Below are 23,758 nucleotides of genomic sequence, written 5' to 3' on the forward strand. Positions count from 1 at the left end.
CAAACATGATACACATTTCAAAGCAAAGTGTGTTTTAGTTGCCTGTATTTCTTGCATAGATATTTTCCTGCAGTTGTTGACTTTTATATCAGTCATGTGACAGGTCCTCCAAGTAAAATTAAATGAAGAATATGTTAGTATTCATATTAGTATCATAGTAAATTGAAGCAAACCGCTAACTCTATCAATCTAAGGAGGTCAAGCATATATAATACTATGATGAAAGGCTTCAGCAGTTGTGTAAGCTGTTTAGGATATGTGAAGGATGACTGCTTGATTGGATTTGCACATATCAACGCATGATTGTACACATGAATTTACCATCAGAACATGGACTGAAAATGTGTTTTTACAACATTCATTTTGAGCCAGATGTTAGTGATAGTATTGATATTTGCATGATATCTCTTTTGTTATTGACACGTTTCACATGACCTGACTTTCTATATTTGGAGTCTGTGAATGACTAACATGATGTTCCTGCATTATAATGTTACGTGTTGCACAATACCGGACCTCCCATGCCACCTAAAATATTATTTGTTTAATGTGTGGTAACTCTTGTGCAAGCAGTAATGAAAATCTGTGTGTTAATAGTTAAACCTGTGGTGTTTGCAAGTGGGAATCCGTGCTAGCCTAAGGCTTTGCGCTCCATATTTCCCTGTCAGATCCACATTAATTGAGCTGAACTGAAGCGCGGCAAGATGTGCAAATATAAGACATATGTTCTTTGTGCCCTGTTTACTCAGACTGATGATCTGTAATCAGACCTTTTGTACAGTGCTGGAAGTTGGCCGGCATGTTTTCCCCCCCTTTTCCGCCACGTTTGTGGTGATAAACGGACGGCTATTTTAATTAAACATCTGAAAAGCTTGGAAAACCTTGAGGAAGTTATGTTTGAGCGCAAAAAGAGCAAACACAAATGGATCTCTCTAATCACAGACTTGGGGAGAGGAAGTGCATGCGATGTGGATGAGTGACTGGCCATATTGCTGTACCTTACAGAGACTGCACATCTACAAAAGGTGCCAGTGAAATGAGAAATGTTTTCTTTCATTACTTGAGGTCAAACTCACCCTATGCACAAGGACTAGGAGAAATTATATGTTATGCTCTGCTACACAATCTTAGATGTACCAGTGGATACTGTATAGATACAGATGGCTCGACCTTGCCCTCAGAGATATACACATCATACCCTGTGTGAATATAACTGACATTGAGACATACAAATGAAGTGTTTTTTGTCAGAAAAACATTTCTTAAAATATTTTTATATATCTTGCCATTATCATTCATTGACCAAGAGCCCCTTGTAATTAATTTTATATAATAGATAAATATTCAAGCTTTGATACAGAATGCTATAACTTATCATAAAAAGAAGTACTGACAGAGTATAATAAAAGCAAGCAGCAGCTAAGTGATCACTATAGATCTCGTTCACTCTAGCACCATTTGAAACTGATTCTAAACTCAGTGGAAACTATTTTTACCTGACATCTTACACATGCACCACAATTAGCCTCAGCTCACTTCAAGCACAAACCACCAATTACAACTAAAACGGGTCAAACTTGGTACGTTTAAAAAAAAAAAGGGAAAAAACAAGAAAAGAAATCCCATCACTGGAGCGTGTTTGTAGTTTACTCTGCGTGTCGGTCAGGATGGTCTCGTGCTCGCGGGGGAGACGGCGAGAGGGTGGCCTCCTCTTCCTCTCTCCGTGATGAGGACAGTCCCTCTGGGGCCTCGGGTGTCTCCTCTGCCGTGGTGTGCCGGGCGAGTCCATCACTCGCAGCCGATCCACGGAGAGCAGAGGAGAGGAGAGGGGAGAGCGCACAGGCAGGCAGGCAGGCAGGCAGGAGATCAGTTGGTGACAGTGACTGACGGGTCTCTGACCCCGCGACGCTCCCCATTGATTAGAGATTCACTCCGGCCCACGGGAGAACAGCGCCGGGGTCCCGGAGTGCCATCCTCCCATTAGACCACGCTTGTGCAGAGTAGACTCAGGAGGGGGGTCAGAGGGGTGGGGGTGGGGGTGGGGGGGCTGCACAGAGAGAGGCAGAGGGTGAGAGAGAAAGAGAAAGAGAGAGAGAGAGAGAGAGAGAGAGGTGCTCACTGCTCATGCATATGTAAATGAGTGAATTGTGTTGCGGATATGAATGTCCAGTTTCATCAGGAGCACATTAGCATGGAGTTTTGTGGAACACACTTAAAAGTGACCCTCAACTTATTTATGAGTGTGTTTGTGTGTGGGAGAGAGAGAGAGAGAGAGAGAGAGAGAGAGAGAGAGACACGCTGCCACACAAACAGACTGTGTCTTTTTCTCCATGTATTTGTTATCACCCAACAATTTAATTAAAATCATTCCACACATCCATTGTATTACTCTTTTGACTTTGATTTTGGGCTCCCAGATCAAATTAATACAGTGATCTGTAGCAAAGCATATTACTAACAATAAATCTGTTAATCCTCTTCACAATAATACTTAAAGCCAGGATACTTTTCTTTGACTTTTTCAAGGGAAAGAAAGTGCTTTGAAAGTGAGTTTCGGAGTAGAGGAAGAAAGATGAAACAGTTCCAGATTACTGTAGCAGTGCAAGATTTAAAAAGCACTATCATATTTTTTTTTCACTGTCACTTCACTGTCATAATCCTATCAACCGATTACTGTATTTGTTGTGGTTATTGGGCTTCCTCCGAATAAACTGTTCAACTCCCTCCTTGTACAAGGAGCACCTCGAAAGCTAATTAGAAGGGGTAGTGTTTTGATTGAAGCCATTATAACTTCCCTTTTGTCAATGCACTTTGGAGATAAACAGTGAACCATGTTCTATGAGAAGACAAAGCTCTCCAGCTAGTACTCTGGATTACTGTCAGTATGGAGCTATACGAAGGTGAGGGAAGCCAGTAATTCCTACAGAAAGGTAGACAAACACAGCGTCAGTGACTAACAACTTTCCCTGTCGGAATCTTTTGTCTTCTTGCTCGGCCCTTTTCCCTCCTGCTCCGTGTCACAATGGATAAAGACCTCCGCTCCGGCCAAATCCAAAGTCTAGGTGACACAGAGCTTAAATTTGCCACTAATGAAGGCCGACACACAATACGCTTTGTTTGGACAAACCTGCAAAAAGTCTTTCCGTCGCTCTTAAGCACTTTATTGATTACCCATATCTTATTTACAAGTACAGAACCAGGGGCCAATTGAATGCTGTAACTGAAAACCTCCGCATAGTGCCTGCTTACTTTCTATGCTTAATTACAAAAAGCATCAGCAGCCAAATGAATAGTGATTCACAGTGCCTCCATAAGGCCCTGTCCCTCGGCCATGCTCAGCCAAAGACTAATTCAATCACGTTATACTACTGAAGAATGATGATGAATGAAATGCATGGGGGGAAATCGCTACATTGAGACTTTAATCCCACAGCGTATTCTTAAATCCAGACACATTTGTATTCACATATATATATATATATATATATATATATATATATATATATGAATCATCCTCTGTACAATTTCTGTCCAGTAGGTAAAAGTCACTGCATTCTTTATTCCTACCTAAAATAAAACGTTTTCATATGTTTTTATTTTGGCTCTGTGATTTCTTGTGTTGAATTGTGTTGACAACAGAGTAAATAACAGATTTTGCCCTTATATTACCACTACTAATATAATAATAATAATAATAATAATAATAATAATAATAATAATAATAATGATTTGTATTATTATTATTTTTATTATATTAAGAAGAATAGTAATGTCAAGTGGAATGAGTGTGGAAGTTGTTAGTAATACTGCACTGAGTCTGCAGAGGAAAAAATCTTTATCAAATCCCCATTCTTTGCCTTTCAATAACCCGAGCCCATTACCTCACGACAGCTTTTGTTGGTCCTATACAAGGGAGAACAAAATGGTTATTCAGGAGAACGCTTTAGATTTTTATTGTGGGTAGTAGTCACAAAGAGCAGTGTTATTGTATTAAAAGAACCATCTGTACCAGAAACAATGGCTTCAAATTGTCTTTGAATACCCACTGAAAAATATAAAGCCTTTCCTTCTCATTATGTTTGATGGGGGGTGGTAGACTTGGTATAACTGACTTTTGTTGTTCTTGATGCATTCTTCTTCTCTCTCTTTTTTTCAAAATCGGCCCCTTTTCAGATTGTGTGTCGCCATAAACGGCTTTTCTTGTTCCAGGGCTGGCGACCGAAGACTAACGTTCAGCTAGAAGACCGAGCGGCTGCACGCTGGTGTCGGAGCTATGTTGCCCGGGAAGCCTGCGAGCCAGGCAGGCATGAGAACTGACTATCCTCGGAGTAGTTTCAGCTCTCGCTAGAAACCCGTCAGTGGGTCTTGACGGCACACTTCTAACGTTGGAGGGATACATCGTTCTGCCAATCAACCCACGATAAAGACAACACCCAAACTGAAGCGTAAGTGTCTGTGCCGGGTAGAGTATTTTCAGAGGGTGGACGGAAAACATACATGCGTATTGGCTATTTGGTCGTTTGAGCTTCCTGTGGCTGTGTAGTATCACCGTAGGCTACTTTTTGGAGCACATTAGTTTTGATAGACGTGTGCGCTACAGCGAGTTTCGACATATAGCCTGCAGTTGACGAGATCCGATGTGCAATTTAGATTTTAGGTGCATGTTTCTTTTTATTGTCTTGATTTTTAAAAGAAGTTTTTGTTAATACAGTAAACTACATTCTATGGAGCCGTAAAGCTTAGTTTATGGGCACAGTTGTGAGGATGTTTATTTACCCGGTTTTCCACCGCATATTATAAAATAAACACAATGCTTCCGTTAGTCCACATGTCGCGTTTAAAAACAAAATTAACACACACACACACACACAAAAAAAATCCAAATTAGTCCATTGGAGTTCGACAGCTGATGCAGTTAGGCTACTTTTCTTTCACTTATCCTCGCGCTACCGAGAGTTTGTTTCTGCGAGAACTGCATATGAAGTTGAAGTATTTTCTTGCACACCGCGCTGCATCACTCAGCAGCATGTTGTAACAGGAAATATTAGGGGAAATGGCGCCGATACATTTGTCACTTTCCATTATTGAACACTTATTAGATCTTTCCATTAAATGAATTAGCTTTACACATGCTCAATTGGCTACATTTTCATTGTTGTTAGCACGGCCCCTAGTGGCGATGGGTGTCAGGTTTGCAAGGGTGTCCATCATCAAGCAATCACACCTGACGTCTTATCTACCACTGAATTCTCATAAGGATGGTCTTGTGAGACCTCCTCTGATGTTTGTTTGTGTGTGTGAATGCGTGCGCGCTTAGGTGTGTGCATCTTTGTACTTGTGGAGTTTTTTCCAGTCTCAATAAATAGGTAGCCTAACAGGCAAACCATGTAACCTAACTTCCTATTATTATAGCCAGGAATGTCACAGTTAGTGGGAGTGGTACAGTAGTGACTGGTCTCTCCCCTTATTAAATTGAGAAGAAGATAATGGCCATAATGTAGGGTGTAACAATCAGCCTACTTTAGTATCTCAGGATAAAGGATTTTCTTGGTGTTCGTGAAATTGAATACATTTCGCATAAATCGGTCCAGATAGGCTATGTCACATAAAACATTTAGTTTAGCATTTTTTCTCGTAAATGTGAGCAGCCGCAGCGTATGGATATATTTGTGATCTTTAATTAATATTATTATTATTAGCCTACTATATTGTAGCCTAATTGTACTTCTTCTTCTTCTTCTTCTTCTACTTCTTCTTCTTCTTCTTCTTCTTCTTCTTCTTCTTCTTCTTCTTCTTCTTGACCATTGCAGATTTTTGGACTGGTTTATGAATGACATTTACTCCAAATTCCCACTCTGTCGTCCTAATATTTAATTTAGTGTTCACAATGCCTCGCTCGTAGGCCTAGTGGTCCGCAAGACCAGTACCTGCCACACGCTCTGACGTTCATATGGCTGTGCGATGAAACTATATTTCAAGGACGTTTTTTTCGCATTTCCATATAAAGGTTGATTGGTTGAATATAGAATCCATTGTGACTTCTGTGCATTAGGACATAGTCGCAAGTACAATCTAATACATGTAAAGGTCTGTAGAAAATTGTTTATTTGTTCTTGTATAGGCTATATAGGCCCATTGCTTACGGTTCACATTCGGCTTAGGCCTGCCTAATTTACAGAATATCTGCTCTGTCAGATACCATCCATGCAAAAAGATCTGTCTATACTTTTCTAGGCCTATAGGCCTACTGAATTGTCCCAAACAGGCTTTATTCTTTTTCTTTACTCTTGTATGTAAAACCATATTACCTCTGCCTTTGCTATATAGGCTGTCACTTTGTGGCTCCGTTGTTTGGAAGGGACTGCTTGTTACCCGTCAGTTACAGAAAATCCTCCGTGGCCAAAGGATTTTCATATGTGAATGCTGTAGCGCACAGGGTTTGGTGGTACCTACATCTGCCGGAAGAGGGCGACTTTGAAACACATCTGAGCTTTCAGCATAGTGGCGTTGTCTATGAAGGTTTATTATTGATACGACTGCACGTGTTTTGGGATTATTCTCTGAACTGACACTTTTGAGTTGATCGTGTGTATTTAATTGGGAGTATAAATGGCGTAGACTTCCTTCTAGTAGGCTAGTCCAAAATGCTCTGCATCACCTGCGTTTTCAAATCACAAACTATGTTTTATAAATTCTTAGAAAATAACGATGACAACGGCAACTAGTTATCTTGAAGTTTTAGAACATTCATCTTTTATGCCAATATGTTTTTAGTGTCTATATGTTTTCTCGTCCTCTCACTTTTGTGGGACAAGAGCATTTTAACAACAAAGCGTCTCCTATATAATAGAAGGAAAGAAACCCTCCTTTTGTTCTGCCTGATGTAGCCTACAGACAACACGTTAAACAAACTAGTCATTTGTGATGGACATGTCTCTGCTTTCTACTGCTATTTAACGTCCGTCGATCACATTTGACACACAGGAAATATTTAACTAGCCTACCACTCACTATAATAGATTCTAGGGCCTGTCGCATCAGTTGTTTTTATTGATGGTAGTGGTTGTGTTGTTCTGCATATGTAGCCTATACTAACTTTCTTTAAAGTTTTGGTTGGACTGTAAAATTCGCCTGATATTGTGGCAGAAAAAGCTCTATTTTCTTTGGCTATAAATCGCTCTGGAATCAGCTGTTATTTTGTCATATGTGGTTTCTGTTATTGTTCCTGTTATGGTATTTTAGACTGAATTGCTGCTTTATATCTCTGGTTGGATATATAGTGTATATCCTCTCCGATTCAATGTTTTTTTTATGTTGTAATAATAATACCTTACAATTAAATTTGATAAATGCCCTGACTAATGCCTAATGAAAATACTCAGGGTTATACACCGTGCCTATTTGACTTATAATGCTACTAGATGAAGGCTACCACAATTTGCAAATACATAATTAGCGTTAGAAAGTTACTAACTTTTTTAGTTTACTGTATAAGGTTTGCCACTTTTTGGTATGCATTCCTAAGTGCTTTCAGTTTGCTACTTGCTATGATAAATTTATGGCATCTATTGGTTGATACAGTCTCTGCCTCTGCTATGCTGACTGAAATAACCCCGCCCCTTTATGCTAAATAATCCTGGCTGAGGGAACATCGCTTGTGATTGGTCAGGTGGGTAGCATTTATTTCACTGACAGCCCCGTACATGAATGGTTGTCTATTAACTTGTTCAAAAAGTATCAGGAGTTGTCAAGGCTCTGGCGGAGAGGCAGACGTGGTTTGTTGATTCTTTAAAGACTAAGAAAGAAGTTTGTGGTCACAACAGGACCAACTGGCTGAAGGAAGTGATACGTTTTCTACTTCAGTAAAGTTACTGAAACCGGCAAGTACCCACAGCAAACCTCTGGATTGGACTTTCTTTCGCACTGGTGAGGCAAGCGTCAGAAAACCGTTTCAATGTATAACATGATGGAAACCGAACTCAAACCCCCTGCACCCCAATCTACTGGGGGTACGGGGAATACTAACACTTCTGGAAACAACCAGAAAAATAGCCCGGACCGAGTTAAAAGACCCATGAATGCCTTCATGGTGTGGTCGAGGGGACAGCGAAGAAAAATGGCGCAGGAAAACCCCAAAATGCACAATTCGGAAATAAGTAAAAGACTCGGGGCCGAATGGAAACTTCTTTCCGAGAGCGAAAAGCGACCTTTTATTGACGAAGCCAAGCGTCTCCGTGCTCTTCACATGAAGGAACATCCGGATTATAAATACAGACCCAGGCGGAAAACCAAGACCCTGATGAAGAAGGACAAGTACACTCTTCCAGGTGGGCTTCTTGCACCGGGCGGTAATGGCATGGGCTCTGGGGTGGGAGTAGGGGGTGGCCTGGGCGGCGGGGTTAACCAGAGGATGGACAGTTATGCACATATGAACGGATGGACAAACGGAGGCTATGGTATGATGCAGGAACAGCTTGGCTACCCGCAGCACCCCGGACTGAACGCGCACAACACGGCACAGATGCAGCCCATGCACCGTTATGATATGAGCGCGCTTCAGTACAATTCTATGACAAGTTCGCAGACATACATGAACGGGTCGCCCACATATAGCATGTCCTACTCGCAGCAGACCACCCCTGGAATGACTCTCGGCTCGATGGGTTCGGTGGTCAAGTCCGAGTCCAGTTCGAGTCCACCGGTTGTCACCTCTTCCTCACATCCAAGGGCTGCCCCATGCCAAACGGGGGACTTACGGGACATGATTAGTATGTACCTCCCGGGCGCAGAAGTTCCTGAGCAAACTGCTCAAAGCAGACTTCACATGTCCCAGCATTATCAGAGCGCACCTGTACCCGGCACAACGATTAATGGCACGCTCCCATTATCACATATGTAAATGAACTTTTATATCAGAAAACTGGACTACTCTGGACTTATTTTTGTACAGAATTTTTTTGGGGGAGGGAAAGTTGTATAGAACTCAAGGAAAGAACACGAAACTTTTTTCTTTCTATTTAAAGAAAAGCTCTAGAGGAACGGTAGGATCTCCACAAAAGTTTTTTTTTTTCAGGTGTATGAGATTTTGAAAGTAGTCAATCAAATGTTTTATTATTGCAATCATGTTTTGTACAGTATTTATCAAAGAAACATAACAATCAGATGTAATGTTTGTAAACTACAAGAAGTAAAATTTTTATGAACATCAATTCCTCTTAATGAATGAATGGATAAATAAATAATAGGGCCAGGATTGACACTGAGTTCAGTATACTCCAAACTCACTCTGCAAATACTGGAAGGACAGAAAATATGTAAAAGCAGGTAATGTTTCTCCTTGAAGGTAAATAGTACTAAACCATTTTAATTTAGTTCAAATGAGAGTAAAGGAAAAAAAGCTTTCTCACAGGTTAAAACATTATTGTTAATTTATATTTTGTCTCCCACTCTCCATCTGTTAGAGATATGAAGTTTTCTGTTCATTGTTTTTCCTCATGGTTTGTAAATTTTCTGTATATTTACTGTGACATTTTAAGTTTTATTTTAAATCTTCATTTCCGTAGTTGTATTTTGAAATGTGGCCTGTCCGCAGTTGCCAACACTCCATGTATATATTTGAACTAATAACATCATTATAACAGTTACAATTTCAGCTGAGTTTTTTTTTTCAATATGCAGTTTGAAATGAATAAATTTTTGAAATTTGGATATTTGAAATTGTTCTCGAGTTTTGATTTTATTTGTCATTCAGCTTAGTTTATTTGTTATCATTGACAAATTAGTTTTTGTCATTGTGTGTGTTTACCTTATGTCAAATAATTATCTATCATGCCAAATAGGTTACAGGTGATCTTAAACTGGATTTAAATTTTGATAAATGCATGTGTTGGTCCACTTCATCCCCAAGCAAATGCTGATTTAAAAGTGCGCTTATCATAAATAGTGCCACATTAATAGCCTGCATATATTGTGTTAATGTTTTAACTAAGTGAGAATCAGAATGATTTTTTCACCGTACACATTCAGTTGTCTTCAAGTAAGTACTGGAATATTCTCAATATACTTTCAGGATGTGACTGAGAGAGTGTGTGAGTGTATGTGATGTGTGACCACTTTTAACTATTTGATTACACTGTCCTAAAGTGTAGATTGTACTGAAATGATTTACATCTCTGTTTTTTAGTGAAAACACTCCTTTGGATTTCGAGGAAGTCACCATGCAAAAGGTTGTTCCCTGTAATCCTAGTCTGAGAGGGGAGATTAAACGCCCATAATGTTGAAGATTCACGACAAGGTAGTCGATCATTTTTATATTTGCTGATAATTCTTGAGAAAACCTTTCAAACTACCATCTTGAATCGAAATTACAATCAGCGTTAGACCAAGATAAGCAAATTCACGTCAGAATATTTTGATTTGCCCACCTCTGACCACTTGTTCCTCGTGCGTCTAGGCCTTTGCCACCATGATCTACATTGGTTTCTATTTTCTCGACATAAAAAATGGAAAGAGTTAAGTAGCTATTATTAAAGACTAAGATGGCATGAAATACAAAGTGCTTGTTTTGTTTGACAGCATCAACGCATGCCTTGAAATGATTGGCACCTGTCATTACGCGGAAATTCCGCCATCTGTTAATGACTTAATGAAACGTACGGACAATGTGTTGATTTTTACAGATAATAGAAAATAAATATATATCAATAAGACCTTGTCAAATTGCTTGGTAGGCCTACATATAAACAATGCGGCGTGACGAAGGCCTATATTTTGGCAACTAATGTGGGCTGACTAAATCTTATAAAGTTGTTATAAAACAGTAAAGGCCCGCATTGTTGTTTTATCTGGTGCAATTACTTAAGGTAGTTTAGTATCTTAATGTTTATAGTGAAAAGTACAACAGAAAATGACACTCAACCCGAATTGAGATCTGCGTTTTGCATGCACTTGTGAGTTTCACGGACTGTTTTATTTCACACCAGTGTGAATGTAACTTATTTAAATAGTGTTTCGTGTTCGCCGTTGATGGTTTTACACTGGTACAATGCCTCGGGGCACAGAACTTCTTTACTCAGTGTTTCACTTCTGCTTTCTGATATAGCCAATGGGGATAGCCTACATGTTTGCTGCCATGCCCTAGTGTGGCTTAGTCTAAATTAACATCAAGATAAGATTATTATGCGCCCATATTCGGTGCAAATAAAAGCGTTTGAAATCTGAAGGGTGTTAAAATATTTTGCTGAACTGCGGAGGTAGATTAGCACTCTTGCTTGCCAAAGCTCTGAAGCTTCTATTACAGCGAGTCTCAAGGGAACGGAGCTCACATTAACCGCTAAATGAATATTTGACGAGGTCTCATTCCGAAGTATTATTCCGACAAACGTGTCCCTACCGGACTTTCAAAGGGTCAGAGAGCAGTGCTTCAATTAATTATACAACCAGTAGGTTTGGTTGTAGTGGCTGGACGTGTTTGGTAAACTAATTTTAAAATCTGTTTCCTCTCACATTGTTTGAGGTCTAAAACGTGCATTTTATTCTGCGGTGAAGGACGCGCTTTCTCTTGTCATATTATGCATAGTGTGCATTCTTTCGTAGACTGACATATTACGGAAGAAACAGTGGACCCACATGTGAGAAAAGTGCCCTCTGTTGATATGGCATAGATATTAAATGACAATATTAAAATGAATCTTGAAGAGATTACGCATGGTTACGCATGTTTATTGAACATGCTAGAAATGTCATTGATGTCCAGAGAGTACTGGAATACAGTGGATAGAGCTGTTGGTATTATAACATGCAAGAAACTGGTCACCATGAGATGACGACAAAACAGTTTTCAATGTCATATGTGTTTATTTTATACTATTCCACTTTGTATTTTTGAAAATGACTGCTTTAGGCATACCTTATTTGACTGGTGATCTGCGTTTAATAGCCAAACATTAATTCATTTATCGAAGTGATTTTTTAAACCAAATGTCACATATTTTACACCAACAGCCTATGTGTTGGGTGGATGAGTATAGTATGGGAGGAAAGGCCATGCTATTCGTTCACTTTCCACTGTGGCGATTTTAAGAGATATTTGAACAGCAACAGGTGGTTAAGCGTCGTATTTTCTAGACATCTGACAATGGCGGTCTTGGAAAATCTGTCCATTCAAATGTTTAAACAAAACCCTAATAATGCACCACAAACAAATTATATTTTGGCCAATATGTAATACCTTTAACACTAAGTCAAAGCCCGTTAAAGTCAGTGTACCACAGTGGCTTTGACCTCGTTCACTTAATAAGTTTTTTTTTTAATTGAGAAATGTCTTTCTCTACATATTTCTTGGGATAGGCCTATTCCTTACGTGTCTCGTAAGGTGTGCATATAGTCATTGGCGGTGCGTTGTCCTCTTTGTTTTTTTGTTTTTTGTTTTGCCTCTTTTGTGCTGGTAGGGTTTATAGGTGAGCCATGGCTAAATCCACGATTACTCCTCTTGTGTTTTTCTGGAAGGAGCAGTCATACAAGGCTACGAGCATAAGGGACAGTGACGTCATACGACTTTTGTCAAGGAAATATTCTTTGGTCATGATACCCTTTCTAACCAGAAATGGTGGTAGGCCTATCGCCATACATGGTTGACCACCATAGGTTTGAGAAAGGCATTATAGAATTGTGTTTAACTTTAGTTTCACATATCCTTTGTTGAGTTTTTTGAGAATTAAAATTGGGCACAGTTTTGACGGGTTGGCAGGTAAATGCCAATGCCAGTAGCCCCCTTTTTTTTAAAAAAAATATAGGCCTATAGCCTGTTTTGAACTGTGTGATTGTGTTTACTTGAAGGAACTTATAGTCACTTTCTTCTAGCACTGTCATCCCCCCACCATTTCCATTTTTTCCTTTTTTTTTTTTTTTTGGAGGGAGTGGGGGTGATCAGTGGTGGTCGGGAGGGGAACGCAGCATTGTGCCATGCATTGAATTGAAAACTGTCAGAGATGTCGTCTATTTTAACAGTCTCTCATGGAGTGAATGGCAGTCGCTCCCTGATCCAGTGCAGGTGCAGGGAAGCTGGGGGATGGGGGTTCTCTCGGCTCAGCCAAAATGCGCATTCTCTTCAATAGACCACACACTGTCAGCCAGCATGGCATCAGCTCTTCGCCTCTCACACAACTCCGCTGCAGGACTAAACCCAGTTCAGTTTTCTGCCTTTATAATCACAGCCTATGGCTATCAGTCGCCTTACATTGTTCGTAATGGGGATTGTTCATCATTCTTAAAAAATATTAATATGTAGCCTATGTAACATTACATTTAAAACAACTTTTTAAATAGTTCCTTTTTATTCTGATGTTGACAGTGACTTAATGTATCTTGAATGGCACACCAGATTTATCTGAACTGGCAAATACTTTAGGTGATTGATATGTGTTTTGGTACCTTTAGTCTTATATCGCATAATATTTTTTATATTGAATAACAGGCCTGGAGATTCGGGGATGTAGGATTATTGCGGCTATCACTGTCCGGTGGTCATTTAATACAGGCTATGCTAATTTATGCTACCACAAGCATACCGATACAGCTATCGGCACCCCTTGGCACTCCATCAGTGTCTTTACGAAATCTCAAGATGAATGCGTTGTTTTTCTTTCCGTGGGATTTGATGAAATTTTCTTTTCGAGTTTATGCATAGCCTATCCACATTTATTTGATTGTCCATTTGAGGTCTTTGAAGTTGCACTTGGGTAGTTAGGAAGAAAACCCGAGACAATTCAAATTTCTGAAGCTGTAATGCCGGTCAAATGTATAGGCCTACGTAGAACCTTGTCGTTTTCACTGAATAACTGAAATTAAGAAAGCAGAAAAACAACTAATCATGATGTCACGAGACTATAATGCGGACACCTTTGTGAATATTACATGGTTACATTTTGTAGATGTCCTTATTGCCATAGGTCTAGTTTAAGTTTGCCATTGTAAAAGCAATATTTATCAAGGGTGAAAATCCATCTACCTGTGCTGTTAGTGTAATTTTGAACTTACATATATACACATTGTCCTATTACTAATTCGAGTTAATGCGCTCTTAATAGTGCTGTAACAGCGGGTAATTGGCCCCCTTTCCGAACAACAATGTAAATCACCAACTCTTTCTTATTTAATAACGTCAAACGCTTCGCTGGATTGGCTCCGACAGTGAAGACCTTTTCTTTCTAGGCAGTGTTGTTCGGAGGGAACAATGCAGATCTAATTGTGGAGATTTTAGGAGCTGGCTACTGAGAGTGAGCAGCAAGGACTTAGACTCTGGAACAGATGACTGCTGAAATACATTGCTTGGAGGGATATATAGAGACTGGATAGTGTCGTGGTATGTTTAGCCTACTTGTAATCTGCTGTACAAATCTGGATTTTTTGTTTACAGCTGTCTTGTGCTGACAGATGGAAATATAGTCATATTTCTGTTTTTTCCTCGAAGTGTTTTATTTTCACCCCCTCTACTTTGAAACACACATGTCACATTATGGACACGCAGATTTTTTAGAAATCCAACCGCATAGCCGATGAGTGACCTCGAAGGCTCCTGCTGTCTGCTATATCAGTTGTTAGTGAAACCTCTGTATTTTCACTTGACGCTGATTGCACGGATTCTTGGGTGCAGCGCGAGTTAGTGGCGCGCATTGCGCGTATTTGCGCATCTGTTGTGCTGTAACAAGGTGGAGTGCAGGCCCAAGTGTTTCTGCGTTACCACAGAGCCCACCCCATGCTTGGAACAATATATGCTTTGATGCAGCGGTTCAGTCAGCAGGGGTGTTCAGAGCGATGCAGATCAAGCTCGCTTTTAATGGACCAGTGGCATAGCCTGGGAGCTAAACGGAGAGGGGAGCACAGGGGTGGGGGCTGCACGGGTGTGTGTGGAGGGAGGTGGGGACGGGGAAGGAGCAGGAGGGGGGTACTTCCAGACAAACGTCGTTGTGCTGCACGGATGCAAAGTTTGAAGTAAAGCCTTTGTCCGGCTTGCCAACCGAAATGGAAACCCATTATTTCAGTAGAACATTTGGGCCTGTTCGAGTTAATCATCCTTTCATTTTTAAGTAGCCTGTGATTTTTTCTACGCTTCAATGGTGTGGCCAGCTAGCTTTTGTTTTGTAACATGATTTAATTTGGTTGTATAAAGCCTAAACAAAACAAAACAAAACAAAATCCTAATGGTTTTGTCCGTTTCAAATATAGGCTACAGTGCATTTTATTTTACGCAAAGAGTTGCCAAAAGTCATAGGTCTACAAAGTTAACATGATGTACACAAGGAGACAGTAAACAGATCCGATATTGAATTCTGGATGGACGCATGGCCAGTCTCCGTCAGAGAAAGTGGTGCTGCTGCACAGGTGTATATTGCACTTCCTCATTCAGATGTGAGGGCCAAACACGGATTGGTGTGTTGTGTTAGGGGTGCATTGGAAACTTGTGTTTTTGTGTGTCGTGCCGTGCCCCAAGGGAAAATCATGCTGTCACTCTTTTCTGCGCCACCAGGACATCTCTGAGAGGGCTAGAAGTTCACAAACTTTCACTTGTATGCGGAACATCAGTTAATTGTCTAGAAAGTGAAATCACAAAGCACAAAAAGAGTGAATTACATTTGTTATTGTAATAAAGTTTAAAAGGTCCTCGCAATTTTTTAAAACTATAATATTGTTTGTCTCGTATCCCTAATCTTGTCATTATTAGACATCCCCACATAGTTAATTCCATGGGCATTTTAAGGATGATATGTATGACACAGATTTGCATGGGGAAATCATCAGCATACAGGCTGTGAACTTTCTTTCTTCGTTTCCCAGCAATCGCTTTGGCTATTAGGGGCTGTCATTAGGCAACCCTTTCTAGACAGCTCCGCGCAGAGCTCCCCAACAGCAGATCCCTTTGTTCTCCCCATTCCTCCCAATTTCAGGCTTCGCTTGTACATACCATTAATGTTGATTAATGGCGTTATAAGCATCTGGGTTGCCCTATTTAGCAACACATGTAAATGCCAAAATTAGAACTTTACCCAACCATTATTAATTGTTTTGGGGTTGTATCAAACGTCCGAACAATCGGTGGGAATTGTGTCAAGTGAGACCTTGCGGATATAACTGGCGAGTGTATGGCAACTGAAGTTAGCATTGTTATCAAACATGAAGCTGAGATTATATACTGGGGGAATATTTATCATCACTGCGTTGCAGACAGGCGGCAGCTTGTTGCGCCCCTCTGTTAAATGCGACTGGCTTTTGTATGCTTTTAGAATAAAGGGTTTAGAAAAGTTTGTCTGGACACTGAATGGGCCCCACAACGGCTCTTTATATTTCTCTGGGCGAGCCCCTACTCCTCTGAATGGAAGTTTAAGGGCTTCTCGCCGAACGCGTGGGCTTGTTGACAAACCAACTAATTTGTCAGAAATAAGCTCTCCTCACAGCGGGATGTAATATAGCTTATTTGTTTTGTTTATGTATATCAAACTTGTGCCGTTATTTAAAAAGGATAACGTAGCCTAGCCTACCGTTGTACAAGACCCCCCTCCTCCCCACACATACACACACACACACACACACACACACACACACACACACACACACACACACACACAGAAATGCGCAAAATTTAGTAGCCTATAACGCCAGTGATTCTGTAGAATCATTCATGGAGTTGGATTTGAACCTGAATAAATGTCCAATCATTGCTCAGCTTAATCTCAGTTCTTTCTGCCATAATGCGGAGGTTATTGAACGCCTCCTGTACAAATGTCTTGTGGCGCATCGTCTCGAACCATTTAGGAATACCACAAATGGGACAGCATTTCACCTGTGGTGCATGCCTTTCCTGCCCAAATTCTGATTAACAATATGAAAAGAGAGAAAACCCTGAATGACTGTGCAGGCTTAACCGTTGATCATTCAAAATGCTTGTGTTAAATATAGTCAATTACACGCATGATTTCACTCCAACAGTAAATTATATTCATCAACTGCTCCCTGGTTCTATCACTACAGCCAGAGCTGAGGAAGTCATACATTTGCGCCAGGCATCAGACTAATTAATACTCTAGAGCGGTCAGTGGGTCTCCAGTCTTTGAATGGCCCCTGTCCCTCCGTTAGAGACTGTGTTGGAATGTAAAAAGGGCTTTCTTTCACTCCCTTCTCTAGAGACCTACTCAAGCGTTCTCCTGTTAGGGATGGAAAGCACTGGTTCAAATGCGACACATGTTTGAGGAGAGCAAAGTCTTGGAACCACCGCACTACCGTATTAAGCGCCTTTATGTCCACCCCCTTCCCTCCCTATAATGTATGCACATGTTGATCATTGTGCACCATATTTCGTTCAATTCAAACACAAGCTAAACGAATCGTCACGGAAAACAAGTGACAATCATTTGACTTGCAAAATTGAAGACATATGAAATTCCCAAGATTGGAAATTATGGTCTTTAAAACTTCAGAAGTTTGTTCAGCAATGCATGCCGTCAATTACCCACACTATTACCCAATTATTTGAAACAGCAGAAATTGGTTCAAGATGAGTACTGACCTAATAAGTCTAATACTATTAAGAATAGTGATATTAATCATTTATTGAGGCGGGAGGGGGGTGTCGTGATAGAGTTGCTAATGTTAGGACGTAGCAGGTTAAAACTATATGCCATTCTGTGCGCCACTCAGTACATCTGATTGTAAATAAGCGGAGTTCACACGCCGATCGAGTGACTGAGGGGAACAAGCGAACCATTTTAATCAGGTGGCTATCTCCCTATCGGGGAGATCAGAGCCCCGCCACTCCCGGGCTCGTCATTGTGTCCCCACAGCGAAATGACATCTCCCTCAGAAAAGCGAGGCGAGTCGCAGGATGAGATTTCAACTGTCTATGCGCTAAACCTTTCATTAGCCAACACACCATAGAATAACTGTAGCCTACATTGCTAGTAAAAAATAAATTAATGACATTTAGTTAGTTTTACCACTGCAACTCTGTTGTTTTCTGACAGTCTATATGCTACATGTTATTTTATTTATCGGATTAATTTGCGCGTTGAAATGTCTGCTGTAACTGTAGTTTGATCATTACCGTTGGTTTCCAAAAGTGCCAATACTGTTCGTTTAGTTTGTGAATACACTGTCACTCATCATCATTGCAATGAGACACGGCAGGCATGGACTGGCCATAGGGCATACCGGGCAATGCCCGGTGGGCCGACGCATATTTGGGCCGAGGCTGTCAATTTAATAATAATAAAAAAAAATATTAGGCTCATTTATATAGCGTACGGCCACAACGGTAGCGAATCGCGGCCCATTGGTTGACTGCCTTAATGGACATTGGGCTAGTCCAATGAAATCTCAGGGCCCTCCCTATCTCCCTCCCGGCCTCATCTCCGTCTTGACTGGAGTTCGACCGGAGTTTGAGACCGTCCATATATGAAAATGTACGAAGACAAACCACAAAAGCACAAGGGGGGCGCAGAGAAGTTGCGAGATAAAAGGCTAAAGCCTACAAGTGGATGCAGCAAAAATGTGCTAAAATTACAGAAATGTTTGCCACCACAAGTTCAAACAGGGCCGTCGACATATAGCAGTAGTGCAGAAGCAGCACCGAGTGCAGGCTTCAGAGAGGCACATGCGAGTGTGCAACAGAGTTACACAGAGGAAGGAGTAGCTATTCAAATTGATTCGGAGGAGGAGGAAGAGGTGAGAGACGTGACCCAGCAGGGACAGATTGAGGAGGAGGTCAGAATAGCTACTGTGAGGCAGGTAAGAAGAAGGCTAGCCGAAATGTTGGCTGAACTTTTTGGGCGCACAACGAACCTTCCAGAAGTCCCGCCCTCCATAGTTACTGTTGCTACGCCTGTCAAACTTTCGCACCTTGCCCGTCTATTACAATGGAGGAGACACGGGATTTTTTAAACAAATGTAATTTACAAAGACATCGCACCACACTGAAAGCTCATATTTGGTCACTAGCGAGCTACATCTGTCCTCTGTCAACTACAGTTGCATTTTCAGCTCTGAACAAAACCGTTCATGAGTTATTCAAGCAAAAGTCGAAGGTACGCGTTGTTTTCAATGGTTCCTCCAGGCTTGTACGAATGAAACGGGCGGGGGACAAAACTAGCATAACGTTTTAAGCTATACTTCCATAACGTCAATATTTGACAACATAACATGATTGGTACTTCAAATAGGTATTATTTTAGACAGAATTGCTGACGGGCTATACATACGTCTCGTTGAATGTCTGTTAAGAACTTTTTGCCGCCATCGTGAAACGTATCTCGCGGTTATGGAAATATCACGCAATATGCAAAATTTAAAGTTAGAAAAATACGTATTTCAAACTATATCATGTCTTTATAGCTCAACATGTTATTTCACCGTGATTTCACGTGTTTGGGGGCACCACACATCCAAATAAATGCCCTTAATGGCCCACAGGCTATGCAGTCTCCATAGGTTAACATGGCAAAAACTCGAAAGCTTGCCAGGCCTTGCTTGCCTAGTTACGGGTTGCTAAGCCACGATTGGCCTGTGGCGGTTTTAGGGCGTGGCTCTGGAAGGGTCAATTAAAAGTTTGAAATCCGCGACTGCTTCTTCCCCTTGCTTCTTTTAGATGTATTAACCTGTCTACTATGTAGGATTCAGCACCCAGTTAAGCAAAACAAAGTTTTATAGTGTGAGCGCGTCTTTTTGTGTGGTTTCTGTGTAGGCCCCTCTCGCATGCATTTGAATTGCGATACCCATTAAATTAACGAGTTGTCGGCTCGCCATCAACCTTCTGAAATCTTAAGACAGTCACGTTTGTTCGAAATTGTTGTCAATCTTGACGCAGTACAACAAGCAAACTATCACATTTCTTTGCGACAAGCAGACACCCATACACACAGACATAGGCCTACAGTCAGACGCATGGAATGAAACAGGAATGGTGATAGCCCATGGAATTAACAATGAAAATGTTTTGGGATGTGTAGCCTATACATCTTCACTAAATAGTATCAAGGTGAATTGTTGGCTAAAACTGTGCAAATGCTCAACATAAATTATAGCAGGTTTTATTTAGTGAAGCATTTAATAGCATGAGTTTTGTGCACAACCTCATCCTTGCTGGTTTAAAGGTCACTCTAGTGTGTGTGTGTGTGTGTGTGTGTGTGTGTGTGTGTGTGTGTGTGTGTGTGTGTGTGTGTGTGTGTGTGTGTGTGTGTGTGTGTGAGAGAGAGAGAGAGTATGAGAGAGGGTAGGCTAGCCTACTCGCTTCCATGCAGGCTACTGCGGTTTACTTAAATATTTTTTACAAACAAAACAGTGTGCACATATGTTTTATCGTGTAAATTATCATGGTGGGCCACTATGGCCAAAAATGCCCGGGCCGTTTTTTGGTCCCAGTCCAGCCCTGAGACACGGTGATTACGATGAGCACCGAAGTTTTTTTTTCCTCTTCACGTCTCGGTCTAAACGTTAGCTTGTGCTGAAGCCACGAAACTGGCAAGATGCCAAGTCAAGTTATCATTCCCTGAGGGAACGACAGAGATCCGTGACAGCTGGACCTCTTGTATTGATTATATGACACCGTGGGTCATTTATGGCGTTTTGCGCACTGCTGAATGGGACATCAAACCGATCTTTTGGCACACGCATCTACAGAACAATCATAAAGTCAGTCCATCATCATTTGACAAGTGCCTCTATAGCTTAAGTGTGCTCTCAGTGTAGAGTTTTTGCGCCATAAAAGGGATTATTTGTCGTGCGTCTGTATACCAGAGGCGCACACTGTTGTTTATTGGATGAAAACTCATATCTGCACATGCGACTGCACTGTGCATCCGCAGGTAAAAATGACAGATGGCGCAATATGGAGCGAGATAGCGGCATTCGTTGGTCAAACGAGGATGATCGTGTTGGTATTTAACGGTGGGAAAATGAACACAACATTATTGATTAAGTGTCATCTACTGTTATGACTGTCGATCTTAAATAGCCTACTCTCTCCTCTAAGAAGACTGACAGTGCCCCTGCGGAGTTCTCAGTAGTGTTTTAGTTAAAGACAATTATGGCACCAGGGTTTATCATGTGTATGGTTTGTTTGATCATCTGCCTATGTGCAGGCTCTAATTTAGTAGTCTGTTGTATTCGGGGAACCACAAAACCTCAAGTTACAAATGTAATGACTACAGACACTTTCAAGCTGGTTAGAAAAGTTGAAAATTGCGTTTGAAACTATGAGATCTTCCCATCTAGAAGTAAACAGGTTTATATAATGAGTCTGTGTTTTCAGTCTTATTTAGCTTTTTGTATTAATAATGGCATGAAGAACATTTTACAGTTAGTGGCTAAAGAGAAAAAAAGAGGATGCAACATTTGCATTATTGCTCAGTAGATTATTGCGCTTGCTGCTCCGCTTCTTTGGAGTAAGTAGGATAAGCTTAGAGTGCCTTGTCACCGTGGTAACTGCCAGAACAATTCAGTTGAAGTTTGAAGAGGTCAGCTTGCGGGGTCAACAACTCCAGTCGCTGCCTGTGCCAACTTCTGTTGGGCCTGGGACTTTTTGTGTGTGTGAGTGGTAGCCCCGGCCTAGCCCTGGGTGGTAGGCAATTCCAAGTCTGATATAAATTTTTTGAGTCAGTTTGCGGCCTAGGCACTCCAGGTGGCCTGTGAAATCGATTTTAACCCTGTGACCCTGTCTAGCAGAGGCACGGTTGACAACCTGGGTGAGAATTTAGCTAGCAATGACAGATTTCCCCCAAGTGCACTGAGAAGTGGGGGGTGGGGGTGGAGGAGATGGGGTTTAGCAGTGCTGTGTGTGTGTGTGTGTGTGTGTGTGTGTGTGTGTGTGTGTGTGTGTCTGTGTGTGTGTCTGTGTGTGTGTGTGTGTGTGTGTGTGTGTGCTAGAAGAGGTCATTAAAAGCCTATTTAATAGTGTTTTTTTTTACAATGGCCAAGGAGGAGAGGCGATGCATGCATCAGCCCTCCAGGACCTAGAGGATGTGGTTGCCTAGTCTGACTCAGAGGGATGTCTCTAGGCAGTCAGTGGTGACTGGATGTAATCAAACATTTTAGGTCTGAAAGTTTCTACAGGCGTGTTTGATGCAAAGTGAGTCAACCTTACACTTTATTCAGCACTGTGTCTTATTCCTTTATCACATATTTACAGAAGTGGATGACAGCCTGAAATAGCCAACCCAGTACTATAGTTCATCAAGACTAAAATAATCAAACAAAGCAGGTGCCTGAAGCACATATTGTTGGCAGTCAGAATCCAATTAGTTTACATCAGTTAAAGTTATCAGTAAAGTATCAATTGAATTTCCCCTTGGCTTGAGGATCAATAAAGTATCTATCTATCTATCTATCTATCAATTAAAGTGTTCACTGTACTTGACGTTCACAGATAAATTCACCTCACTTTTATTGGCTTATACCTCTGTAGTACGTGATTTAACATCCTGTTGACATGGTGAAGTTTTTATCTGGACAGAATATGCCCAACCACGAGCGACTCTGGATATGGAGACCTGGTGTGACGGGCGCTCTGTATTCCATTTGAATTGTGTGGTCTATGTCAGAATAGGAGCCTGCACTAACTATGATTGGGCTTTAATCACAATAGTCACAACAATGACCCTCTCATACATTGGAGTCTGTCAATAGGTTTATATGATAATGTCATAGGGAAGTTCATATGTGTAGACATGGAGGTCAAACACAAGAAGGAGTCTTGAACTGTCTTTTGTACAGCTCTGAAATACAAACATTTGACAAAAGTGATGGAAATGAATTGCACATGTGTATTTTTCTGTATAGTATTGTATAGTATTCAGCCCATATAAAAAAAAGAGCTATGCAGAAAAGAAGCATTCAAAGCTCAACCTTCAGGCATATTTTTTGCATTGTTTTCTCGTCACAAGAGGCAGACACGAGGTAGCCATCCTTGAGTGGACTCCCGCCGATCAGATCTCTCCGTGGACATTAGTTCAGTTTGTCAGAGGTCCATTCAGCGGGAGGCGTCTCAAGGTCCCCTTCCCCTCCTCTCACTTTCACGTTGGGTCTTTAGACACAGACTGCAGGAAAATGTCTTTGTGGCTGCGGCTGAATGTGAGACGTTTAGACCAGTGTCGGTGCAAGGATGGGCTCCACTGGAAGGTCCTTGGGTGTCCCGAAAGGATGGTTGTTAAAAACACAGAGTGGTGCCTTAAATGACACATGTATGTTGGGGGGGTGGGGTGGGGGGGGGGAGATGAGCCTCAGGTGCATCGCTAGCAAAGTATAACTTGTGACTGTATCCCATGCAGTGCATGTCAACTTTGTTTTTTTTGCGAGTCTTGTGTATGTGAAAAAGGGTGTATGTGTGTGTGTGTGTGTGTGGTGGGGGTGGGGTTGGGGGGTTGGTGAACAAAGGCCAGCCCAGTCTCTTCAGCTTGACAGTGATCCCATTTGTTTCATCTTTAAAAGCTGATGCTGGGCATTTTCCGTGTGCGAGCGAGAGTGTGTGTGTTTGAGCCGGTTTGTGTGAGCACGCGTTGGTGTGTGTGTGTGTGAGTGTATGAGAGAGAGAGTGTTTGTGTTGTCAGTGCCTCTCTGTGTGTGTGTGTATGTGTGAGTGAGAGAGAGAGAGAGAGAGAGAGAGAGAGAGAGCGAGAGAGAGAGAGTCCAGAGTGTCCGCTCCAGTGGATTGTCTCTGATTGTGTTTGATTGCGCTTAGAGTGCCGTTTCCGTGCGGCTCCTGAGAGCTGGTGCTGAG

At 41.3% G+C, this 23,758-nt stretch overlaps 1 protein-coding gene and 1 long non-coding RNA gene across 4 annotated transcripts in view; both read left to right on the plus strand.

The window, feature by feature from the left end:
• Positions 1-23,758, plus strand: part of LOC134101903 (uncharacterized) — a 98,098-nt gene that overhangs the window by 64,025 nt on the left and 10,315 nt on the right. For 2 of the 3 annotated variants that reach the window (XR_009941462.1, XR_009941463.1), the window contains exons 4-5: positions 4,210-4,445; positions 10,184-10,294. This is a non-coding gene — a long non-coding RNA (uncharacterized LOC134101903). The remainder of the gene's footprint in view (positions 1-4,209; positions 4,446-10,183; positions 10,295-23,758) is intronic. The other variant, XR_009941464.1, reaches the window with a different exon arrangement.
• On the plus strand, positions 7,706-9,710 carry sox2 (SRY-box transcription factor 2). The gene has a single exon (XM_062555770.1). It carries the CDS (start codon positions 7,955-7,957, stop codon positions 8,897-8,899), a length of 945 nt encoding a protein of 314 aa, XP_062411754.1. The 5' UTR covers positions 7,706-7,954; the 3' UTR covers positions 8,900-9,710.

The sequence above is a fragment of the Sardina pilchardus genome, chromosome 15 (genome assembly GCF_963854185.1).
Source record: "Sardina pilchardus chromosome 15, fSarPil1.1, whole genome shotgun sequence".
NCBI classification, from domain to species: Eukaryota; Metazoa; Chordata; class Actinopteri; order Clupeiformes; family Clupeidae; genus Sardina; species Sardina pilchardus.

Excerpts from the sequence above, each read along its gene's own strand:
- sox2 (XM_062555770.1), top strand. The coding sequence starts at position 7,955 with ATGTATAACATGATGGAAACCGAACTCAAACCCCCTGCACCCCAATCT.